General features: G+C 42.3%; 1 protein-coding gene across 9 annotated transcripts in view; it reads left to right on the top strand.

Annotated features, from left to right (window-relative positions):
- Positions 1–12,122, top strand: part of LOC138580695 (uncharacterized) — a 583,872-nt gene that overhangs the window by 72,534 nt on the left and 499,216 nt on the right. For all 9 annotated transcript variants that reach the window (XM_069651438.1, XM_069651437.1, XM_069651436.1 and 6 more), the window contains exons 10-11: positions 6,808–6,840; positions 12,089–12,112. In XM_069651438.1, coding sequence (XP_069507539.1) covers positions 6,808–6,840; positions 12,089–12,112 — 57 coding nt within the window. The remainder of the gene's footprint in view (positions 1–6,807; positions 6,841–12,088; positions 12,113–12,122) is intronic.

Raw genomic sequence — 12,122 nt, 5'->3', positions numbered from 1 at the left:
GGAATGCCAAAAAACTAAATAAATCATTGTAAGGCAAATGGCGAGCAGAAAAAAAGCAGTCTCAGTAGATCCACCTTCGCCTTGCACCATCGGAACTACAAAGCAGAAATCCGAAAAGCCAAAAAAGCCCACTTCAACAATTGGATCCTCAGCTGTGCAAACCACAGCAAAGAACTCCACAGAATCATATTTGAATTTGTCAAACCCGCTTGTACCTCTGCCCAATCTACTCCATCACAATCGCTCTGCGACTCTTTCTCCCTCCACTTCTACACCACTGCTCTCGACAGAACGACTTCCCTTAACAACAAACTGTCCCTCCTCTCCCTGCCCCAAACACTGTCCAATCCAACAACCACCCCCCGTCCGCTGCTGCAACCCCCTACCTACCGAACTTTGACTCCTTCAAACCAATTTCCAGAGGAGAATTTCTTGACCTTATATCTGCTTGAAAACCCTCTGGTTCCCCCCTAGACCCCTGCCCTGCCTCAGTCCTCAAATAAATATTCTCGTCCACTTGCGCAGGAGAGCATGCAGGAACCAACCTAAATGACTCCCTCACCTCTGGAATCTTTCCCGATGCTTTCAAAATTGCACATGTCAAGCCTCTTCTTACAAAAACATCCTTTGACCCCCTAATCCCCAAAAGTTACTGTCCCATCTCGAACACCAGATTCCTTACAAAACTCATCGACCGAACTGCATACTCCCAACTAAACGCCTTTGTCGAATTTAACGACCTCCTTGACCCCACCCAATCAGGTTTCAGACCGCAACATGGAACCAAAACCATTCTTACCTCAATTTGTGATGATCTTAAGATCACTGCTGACTCTGCAGGATGTGCTGCACTAATTTTCCTCGACCTGTCTGCGGCCTTCCACACGATTAAACATTCAATCCTCCTTGACCGCTTCCACTCCCTAGGAATCTGTGGAACCGCGCTCAAATGGATCGCCTCCTTCCTTAACAACAGGAAACAAATAACGCTCCTCTCCCCTTTTGTCTCGGCTGCTCGCCCAGTTAATACTGGAGTACCACATGGCGCTGTCTATCAGCTCTCCTATTCAACCTCTACATGTCCACCATCCCTGGAATCATCCGCATGCACAATATCCTGTGTTACAACTATGCCGATGATGCCCAAATCATCCTTAAACTCCACAACTCAGTTGACAACCCTCAGTAGGACCTCGCAGCCTTCCTCCTAGATATCGACCGTTGGATGACCGCAAACCACCTCCTCCTAAACCCAGCTAAAACACAATGATGGTGTGCGGCAGCACTGAGCTTATCCCTCGTCCACTCCATTGGCCCCCTTCCATGGGCTTACCACCAACCCTCTCCGTCTCAGTAAAAAACATTGCATGCACTATGAACTCTGACCTAACCCTCTCCCAACAGATCAACTACGTATCTAAATCTTGTCACTACCATCTCAAAATTCAGTCACATCTTTCCCTACCTCTCCTTCCCGAACAGACTTGCCGCCATCATGTCCATTGTAATGTCGAAACTCGACTATGCAAACTCCCTTTACCTAGGAGTCCCTGCATACCACCTAAACAAACTCCAAAGAACACAAAACGCTGCTGCTAAAATGCTACTCGCCCTATGTCCAAGAGACCACACCCCTCCAGAACCCTCCACTGGCTCCCAGTTGGACGAAGGGCCACTTTCAAGACCCTGTGCATCACTCATCATTCAGTGCACAAGACCGGCCCTCTATACCTGCAACATAAGCTAAAACCTTAGCTCCCACCCGCTCTCTAAGATCAAGCTCTGCACTCCTTTTAGTGATCCCAACCACCAACTCCGTCAGGATCGGAGGATCCTCTTTCTCAGCATTGGCCCAGAGCGTAGTCTAGGTGTCCCCCGACCAGACTGCACACATACAACTGATATCTCCAACACCACACCTATCGCTAGGATGCAGCTGCCACCCGGCAATTACATCAGCTGCACACATATCCGGTGATCCCACACACCCTGCAACTCTGTCTCTCTCTACTGCCCAGAACTACAGTTCCCGAGGGTGTTCAACCTACCAGCGATTTGAGGTCATACCAATGATATATAGAGCGCTACATAAATGCCAAGTAACATAACAACATAACATAACATTCAAACAGGTGAGACCACTGAATCGTATCGAAAGCCGTCTCCACATCTAGAGATACTGCTGCTACTGGAAACTCCAGCTTAGTTCCTTTGTCAATTGTCAGGAGCAGCTTCCTCATGTTATCCACCACTGGCCTTGCTGTGACAAAGCCCACTTGGTTCTCATGCACCGGCACTGGCACAACTGACTCTAACCTTTTGGCTAGTATTTTCGCCAATAGCTTACAATCCATATTATCCAGCCTAATCGCCCTATAAGTCTCACATCATGTTGGAGACTTGTCTTTCTTCAACAAGATTGTCCCTTGGGCATGCTTCATGGTATCTGGCAGTCACCCATTTTATACCAAAGTGGCGTATACGTCTAGCAAGATCGATAGAATCAGCTGGCAACCCATTGGTACCAGGCGTCTTGACTCCTCTCAGCATAGAACCTGCAGAACGGATGTCTTGCGGATATCAGGATGTCTAATGAAATAGCAAGGTCATCCAACAACTGAGGAATTGAAGTCTGATTAAAAAAGGATGTAATTGTGTCATGCCCACTTGTTTACTCAGATTGATAGAGGCATTCATAAAACCCTCTAAGCACCCTATTAATGTCTTTATGAATTAGTATTACTTTATCTCCTGTATCGCTCACAACCATGATGGTCCATTCACTCTCTGCTACCTTCAACCTATGCGCAAGCAGTCTTCCAGCCTTCTCACAATTTTCTAAAAGAAAATAATAATTTTACTCCTGAACCATGCATAGCCGACCGTGTCAGAAAAGATCTTGTTCCGTTCATACTTCTTCTTTATAAGCTTAGATCTCACTTCTGGGCCATCGCTCACAACATAGCATTTTTCAAGAGCTTTTGCCTCCTGGGACAGTATCTTCAAATTCTTTTCTTCCTCCTTCCTGTCGCGACCTGTCTTCGACATCAAAATACCCCATATATAGCACTTCATGGATTCCCAAACTGAAGAAATGGTGACATAATCAGTCCTATTAATAGCAATAATGTTTTCAATTTCACTCACAAACTCATCCTCCTGGTGGTCATTCTGTATGACAGCCGTGTTTATCCTCCACACAAAAGTTTTAGTCAGAGTGTATCGCAATGAGAGGCGCATTGACACGGGGCATGATCAGTAATCCCAATGACTTCAATGCCTGAGTCTTAGCAGCTAGGTGTCACACGCCCTGAAGTAAAAAAAATAAATCAATACGTGAGTAGACGTCATGAAATGCAGAGTGAAAGCTGTAATCCTTTTTTCCGATGGATGGTCTAGATGCAAAATATCAGCCAGGTGAAGTTCAGCCTTCAAGCTATCGAGCAACCGCTTACTACTTGTTGACATTCTTAATCTATCCCCATTGAAGCAGTCAAGCATTGGGCCCATAAACATGTTAAAGTCCGCTCCCAAGATGACAGTATCAACATTACAGTTTGGATATGTTGATCAAGTCCATCCATGAAAAAGGGGGTTGTCAGAATTTGGAGCATACACAGGGCACAACAAAACCACAGTGTTTTGAATTTTAACTTTAATAGAAACAAGTCTGCCCTCAGCATCTGTATTGCTGGATAGGACCTTTAATGGTATGTTTTTTTTTTTAAAGTATAGAAACACCCCTTTTGCTGCCACACCCAGCCCTGTCTAAGTTTACTTTCTTCATCATCAGTGAGATGAGTCTCTTGAAGCAAGGCCACATCACAGGAAATAGATTTAAGGCAAGAAAGTACTGGGTTATTTAAACCATTTACATTCCAAGAAATCAGATTCAATTGATCCACTGTCCTGGTTTTCATAGAGGACATATTCATTAGATGTGTTACTAATACAAAAAAGAAAGCATCTTAATATACCACAAAAACAAAAATAATCCCAGCACAAACCAGGCAAGGACAAACAGGAAAAACCTGTTAGTGGTCATAAGAAGATGAACATCCAAAAGACAGAGCAGCAGTATAAGAGGCCTGCAATAAAAAAGAAAAAATGTATCAAAATTTGAAGACGTACCCATCACCCACCTGGTGCATCATACTGTAAGTGCAATTAATATAAAACAAGATACTTTAAAGCACTACATGCACCGGACTGGCCAAGCTTCTTCGACTCTATGTAAACTTTGAGACCCAGTTGTATGACGGGTGTGAAAAAGGTGTTTTGGTAAGGCAGCTCGGTCAGTAGTACTATGGAATGTAGATCCCCCCTCCAGAGTGCTACATACGCCAATACATATGAACACAATTTGTTCAGGCCCACCCAATTTCACAGACCATATTAGTCTGTGCAGACCATTATCCAACCAATGTGAGATGAAAGACAAACACTGTTAGGCCTTGCACTCTTTTGCAGGTTAAGCTATAACCAGCAAGGTATTTGAATAAGTGCCACTAGTGTTTATTCTGAGAGTTAACATTAAAGAAGGGTAGGCAATGGTCAGGGAGCCAATAAACATGTTTTAGATATCCTGACTCTATATAAGAACATTTTCCTTGTGTGATAGTTCCTAGGGGTACCAATCTGAGAGTTCCTTTCCTATTCCAGTATCTCATTGGAACCCATTATTCTGTAGGATAATGAGAAGCACTCGCTGATATAAAAATCAATCACAGCCAGATGAACTTGTTTTCAAACAGGTCTCCAATTCCAAGACTTCCAGGTGGCAGGGGCTATTAAAAACATAGTGGTTGAGTTCTCATTCTTCACAAAGGGCACATACAAAACAGTTTGAGTTGCAAGCCCAGTTCCTGAAGAACCAACAGAAGGCTTCTGGGGGCAAGGGTAGTGAATTGAGACATATAGGGCCTCATTACGACCCTGGCGCTAATGGTTTAACGGCGCCGGAAAGAGCGTTGGCGCCGTTAAACCATTAGCGCCTGATTACAAGGTCTCTTAGCGGGTTGGAGGCTTTAACGCCTGCTTTTTGCAGGCGTTAAAATCCAACCCGCTAAGGGACCTTGGAGCTAATTACGGCAACCGTAATTTACGGTGCTGTAATTAGCGCCTTCCCATCCCCATTATGCCCTATGGGGAAAAAAGGGGAAGGGCAAATGGTGAATGGGGAATTACCGCCCCAACCAACCTTGTGATGGGGCGGTAATTCCGCCATCCACCATGCCGGAGACCGGCATGGACCATGGTGCTAATAGCATCATGGTCCAGCGCCTGGGTCGTAATGAGGCCCATAGTTTCTCTGTGACTGGAGCCTGAACCCCTCCTTGCAGCCCAACATTTCTCCTACTTCAGGCTTCAGGAAATCTCTCTTGAGGTTTCCGGGTTTGTATACAAACGATTGTGCGGGTCATTGTCTTCATTGCTGCATGAAGCCACTGAAGATCATTTCTGGAGTGCTTCACTGCGGTCCTCTTCCCTCCTGACAGATAGATGCACCAATTTTATCAACCAAGCAGTGGAAAAAGATGGAGTGCGGTGCTTCGTGTCTTGGTACCCCCACTGTGGCATGTTGACCCTCCCATATGGAGAGCAGGATCTCCTTACAAGTAGAAACACAGAACTCACTAATCAACATTCTGCATCTAGCACTGCATATTTACATCCCATTGGGAGAATGAAGAACATCATATATAATTGGTTTAAGTAGTTTAGTTTTGGCCCTCTTTAGTTAGTCCATTAAGTATGTCAGAGCCTTGAATTCATTTATGTATGGTCGAAAGAGCCAGTATATGGCTGTAGGGATAGTTGTTATGTGATCTATGTATCTTAAAGCAGTGACTTGAGTGGCATGTCGAATCCCATACAGTCTATTAGCTCAGCCTGAATGAAGAAGCTCACAGCCATCGAGACATACACCCTCTCTCATTTAGTCCATAGTCTTTAATTTTCAATCAAATAACATATATGATGTTCTTCTTGTAGTTGGAAACTGCCCTTAACAAAGGAATAGGCTCTGCAATAATAGTTAAAGGTGGCTCTAGTGATATGCCTGTCTCCACTAATGGCGGGACATTAATGTGATCTGTTTAACAGTAGAGAATCGAGAGAGAAAACAAAAAAGTTGTAGAGGTATTGTAAAGCATTCTTCTGAGCACCTAGGCATATTTGTGAGCGTGGCCTAACTTGCTCATTGGCTGTCCCACTATCCTGCATCACAAATAGTGGTGAAGACTTAAAGGAAAAAATAACACATTGTTGCACACTTATACCTGTGTATGAAACACCATTGTTATGAATCCATGCTGGGGCAATACTAACACTGTCAATGGTCCCTAATAACAGGGCCTAATAGTTTTTTCATCGCACCACACATTCCCTGTCATTAAGAGGTGATGTTAGATCGTATACCCTAAGCTAAATTTCAGGCAACCACATCACACCTTGTATTATTTGCAACAATATTCTCTACTAAATACCCATTGGATATGTGAACCCCAGAAGAACTGAAGTCTGGCACATGTGAAGCTGTGTTAAATCAATGATTTTTTGTTCAATGTGCCATTATGATGAAATGTAAACTAAGAAGGATACCAAGAGACTCTGTATGCGTGGCACTGATACTGTACTTTCCATGTAACTAACAGTGCTTAAACACTGCTCTACTATAAATTGTGAAATACTTCCTCACATTTAATATGTCTAGATGAACACAATTTGTGCTGCACTTCATGTTGATAGTTCTTATACAATATGCCGATTGTCCAGCTATAAATACTCTTTTCATCTCTCCTTTAGGGGGGTCTTTTGAAGACAGTCAGTAACGTTCTGGTAAGGACAGCCTCTGATTTTCCTAAAATGGGTATGTTTGTGTTTCTATGTATTCATCAAACCTTAGGGGATTTCCTGCTAGCCTGTAGTCGGCAGTAAGTAAGCATGGTGTGAAGATGATGCATCGATTTCATCTCACACAAGAGGGATTGGAATATTGATTACAATGTATATGAGAAATCATAAGGAAAGTGTACACATGATGTTCTTGTGGACTTGCAGGGGAGCCCTCCCAGTCCTATGGTTTTAACATAAAATAGGCAGCTCTGTAAAGTAGCTCCAGCTCATTTGCCACAAAGTGAAAAAGTCAGCTGCTAACATACAAATATATACTGCCAACCTCTTCACTTGTGTCCACTACATCCATCAACATTACCTTGATCTTCAGAACATCAACTTAAGCTCCACCTTCATATACACCTTCTCTGTTGCTCTATGCTTTCCAAATCATCAATCATCAATAACCATAAATGCCTTTAGAGCAAGCCCAGCTATTAGATACACCAGTCAGACCTAAAACCACTTCCTTTACATTGTGCAGACTTACAAAATTCCTCATCCTTACTACACCCACATCTGTGCATTGCTTTCACCTGTTTCCCCCTATGCCATACCGTATCAGCAGCCCCCCAAACCTCATCAGCCCATTCCAATCCATCTCTTAAGCCATTTAGAGGCAACAGATTTTACCGAACTCTGATGTCAACCAACCATCTGATCCACAATAATACAAATAATTCTCAAGCATGCAATGGGAAACTGTGTGTGACACTGTCACACAAAAATACACCACTGCAGAACTGCAGAAACAAGTAACTCCATGATAGTTACAGGGCAACCAGACATTTTAATCATCCCTGGAACTTGACATGCTCCACCCAAAAAAAAAATATAGCTTTAAAAGAAATATAGATGGTAAATAGTTCAAAAAAGACTGTTGATCTACCACTGCACATCTAACAACCTGCATACTGCCATCAAAGACATGTTCCCCTCTAAACAGCTAAGGACAGACACAGTCTGTATTTTGGTGTGACAATGTTATAGCAGCCAGTCTTTTCCTAACCATATTCACCCACATTTGCATCAAAATCCCGGCAGCCAAAATTCCTCATGTAGAAAATCCTCATCTAACGCAGCACTGTTCATGTCAATGATCAACACAAAGCTGCCCTTATCAAATTCCAGCCACTCAAAGATGTTAAATGCTAAATAATTCTCACCACGATTAAACAAATTCTGGTCAGATTGGCATCTCGAACCATAGCTTCTTCTCTTCAGTTCCCCTTCAAAATAAGACATCAAGAAAAGCCATCATCCAACAACAGTCACACTACATGTAACTCATTGATCTTATAGGCAATGGAACTATTGGCTTCTGTCTAGGTCACACCACTAAAGCCATATTTCTAAATGTCAGAGGTGAAATGTTGTGGGTCTGTAATACAACCATTGTATAGCTGGTCTCCTTCAGAAATTCCAACCTTGGTAACAATGTACAAAGTTATCCACCAGCCAAGACACTTTCTGACATTGAATGGATGCAAACTATATATGGGATAATGTACCCCTACTTTTCATTATAAGGATATTGCAAGACACTCAGGAGTTTTGTGACCAAATAGAGGAGTAAGACTGAAAACCGAGTTCCTTTATAACGTATGCAATCAGAGCCCATTTCTACCAAATAAGCCACCTAGATAATAGGTTTCAAGTGGAGAGTTATTTACCTCCTGCGCTTGTTATACAAAGTGACTTTCATTTAACGTGTTTTATTAAAAAGGAAAGCATATACATTCACGTTTGTGTGCAGGTTTTATGTATTTCGAGCGTTTGTTTATTTTTGTCCAGTAAATAGTAACGTGTCATTTTGATGTTTGTTTCTTTGATTGAATCAGCACGCTCATAGGAGTGTTTAAGTGCTTTTACACTTGACACACAAATGGGGTGCATACATTGGTGTCAGCCGGAGAGTGCAAGATTGACGTGGGGTGTATTGGACACGTTAAATGAGAGTCACTTTGTATAACAAGCGCAGTAAATAACACTCCACTTGAAACCTATTATCTAGGTGGCTTATTTGGTAGAAATGGGCTTTGACTGCATTTTCTTTGTGTAATAGTTTCTTTAGAACTCTGAGTTGTGTGCATGTTGGGCTCCACTATTAGCACATAAGATTTGGTGAAGAGATCCTAAAATTTCTGAGACAGTGACCTTAGGCACATTAATTCAATTTCACCGTGTGGACCACAATATTCTCTTTCCTTTGAGGATGTACTTTGATCAGAAGTACCCAAATGGGATTTGGGTAAGCATTTTTTCATAACTAATTTCATCAGGGTGAAAGTAGATTTAGAAGATCTTACCCTAACTGATTATCTTTGATACTCTCCATAGACCACCCTTTGATTTGATTCAGCAGTAGCTACTTCAGAACCACAAGAGATTTTACTTGGTGTGGAACTGTGCATATCTTGCACCGGTGTCTTATGAGAAGCACACATTCTCCTGTAGATTATGTTGAACACGTTCCAGCTGACAGGCACATTAGAGGTATTGGGCCTCATTACAACCTTGGTGCTAAGTGCACCAACTTTACCACCATGGTGTAAACTCCGTTTACACCATGGTGGATGGCGGATTTACCGCCCCATTCCAAGGTGAGTGGGGCGGTAAATCCCCATTTCCCATTTTCCCTTCCCCATTCCCATTTTTGCCCCATAGGGCATAATGGGAGTGGGGAAGGTGCTAATGGGAGTGGGGAAGGCGCTAATTACGCCGCCGTAAATTACGGCGGCGTAATTAGCACCATGGCAGGTTAGCGCCATGGATTTTAAAAGCAGGCGTTAAAATCAGAATCAGGCGTTAAGGGTTAACGGTGGCGTTAACCCTTAACGCCTGAGTTGTAATGAGGCCCATTGACTTTCTTAATTTTTTCACTTTTAGTTTCACTTATTGGAGTCATACCACGTGTAAATGAGGACACACTATGCATGAAGAGATGGCACAGTGGAACAATAACGAATTACTTGTAAAATAGAACGATCTTTTGGAATTCTGTCTAGTGATAACAACTGTAATGATTGGTTCGAATATATTGAAATTCTGTTGAATTATGAGTTGACTGATAACTTTGTGTATATATGTGATTGCAGATTGTTTTGCTCCTGAAGAAGGGGTGTTTCCCCGAAACGCATAGAGCTTGAAAAGTTCATCTCATCAGAAGAACATTATTTCTTTGTTCTTCTTTATTTCATGATGGCCATATGTGAAGCCTGTTACGTTATGTCTATATTCAATTGTTAACTTGTAACTACCTATGCATTTATGTGTGCTTCATTATTTGTTTATTATACATATATGAAAATCTAAACATTGTATTGACTGATTTATTTCAGCTTTGATGGTGTGCAGGGGACGGGAGTGTCTTCAGAATCAGACACTTTTTCTTAGTTCATGTTTGTATTACAGGTCAGATATTATGTCACAACTAGTTTGTAATGATACAATTATTTCTAGGCTTTTATACAGATACTGCAGGCTGCCATGTATTATAATTATATAAACAACATAAAACCATACATAGTTCAAACTGATTAATGCTGATGAAAGCATGTCAATGCCCAGTCCCTTTCAGCTCCCAGAAGTCTCCTACTCACAGAAGATTATGTCCCCATGTGCATTTCTTAAAATTCTTATTGGTCGCCAATGCATTCTCTTTTCACATAGAAAATAGCTCTTCCCAATGTTGCAGCATATTAACTATATGAAGCGTTAATTGAAAGCTGTTGCCCAGCAAATTCTGCAAAACAGCCACCCAGGCTTTCACCTTTTCCTGTCTTCATTACTGCAACTGAACTGTGATAAGCCAAACCGCATGCCCGACAATTAGTTCAAAATGCAATGACCGATTTAGAAGCCTGCCAAAGATGCTGAAGCAAAGGACCATCTATCCCTGCCCTCTTCCCATGCTGCGGCAAGGCACACATCTTCCTCGACTCGTTCACAAAACCATCCATGCCAGCACAGTTAACCAAGATGTAATCTTACCAGAGCCATCACCCTTGTGCTATTAGTGATGTCCTTGAGAGGAATCACAATCATGTAAGCCCTCTCCAGATGGTTTTCTTTTAGAGGGTTTGCTCCCTGGTTATCTGTACACCCATACCTCTGGAATGTAGCATACTTATCCCCATTTAAGAGAGCGTTTGATGTGTAAGACTGCTGCATGGAGGTTACCCCCATAGCAAAACCATGTTCATTGTCCTATTAACTTACACAAACCGATACAGTAAATACATCAATCTCTTCTCTATCTCTACCGTTCTATATATAAAGCAGAACATCCGCTAGTTTGTTTCTTATACAATTCCATACTGTTCAACCAATCCGCACCGAATGTTCCATAGTTCCCGGTTAAGATCATGAAGACATTACTGGCTACATGATATTTGGATACCCCGACCCTGTCCTTGGATTTCAGCCCCTTCACACAAGACGGTTGCTTGAAATCGGCAAAACATCAATATGGTAGTAGAAGTACCATACTAAGTTAATTTTAAGAATCTCAATGTGAGGAATATAAATCAAAGGTCCCTTTTGGAACTGTCAAACCAAATTTCAAGGCCCTAGGACACACCATTTGAGATATTTGCTCCGTAACACACTGCATCCGCCAGGGTGAGGCGACAGGTGGGGAAGGTGCCAGAATGTTGCAGCATGCCAACTCTCGCCTCCCCTCCACGTCTGCTCCAGGGTATGTCACCCAGCCACACATGCCCATTCTCAATGCAGTTTACTTCAGAGTGCAAAGCACATCAAGTGATAAGCGACTTGGAACAGTGACCTACAGGATCATTGATTATCAACAATTGATGAGAATGTTATCATGTCTATCTACAGAACCCGTGTGTAGTATGGGCACTTTTTTCTATTATAAAAGGATACAATGAGAAATGACTGCTCTCCCTGTAAGCCAACCACTAACAATCCCTCATTTCAGATAATGCCCCCTGATAATGTTTCTTTGTTGGTATGGTGGGTTCGTGACTCTGGTGCAGATTTTACAATACATCTTTCCTGTTATTGCTTAAAAACATGTTGTACTATGACATTAATAAATATTGTCAGCCAATATGAGATATACAAATTGAGCATTTCTAATCAGGGATGAGTAACACTGAATTGGTACAGGGTCTTTGAATATGATATTGTTCACTGCTAATTCTCCTTTTTATATTGACTATAGGGCAGTGCTGGAGCTGGCCTTGCGGTAAGATCCT

Source organism: Ambystoma mexicanum, chromosome 3p, assembly GCF_040938575.1.
Source record: "Ambystoma mexicanum isolate Mex_15411 chromosome 3p, UKY_AmexF1_1, whole genome shotgun sequence".
Classification (NCBI taxonomy): domain Eukaryota; kingdom Metazoa; phylum Chordata; class Amphibia; order Caudata; family Ambystomatidae; genus Ambystoma; species Ambystoma mexicanum.
The sequence above is the reverse complement of the archived record's forward strand: the minus strand, read 5'-3'. Positions and strand labels throughout refer to the sequence as shown.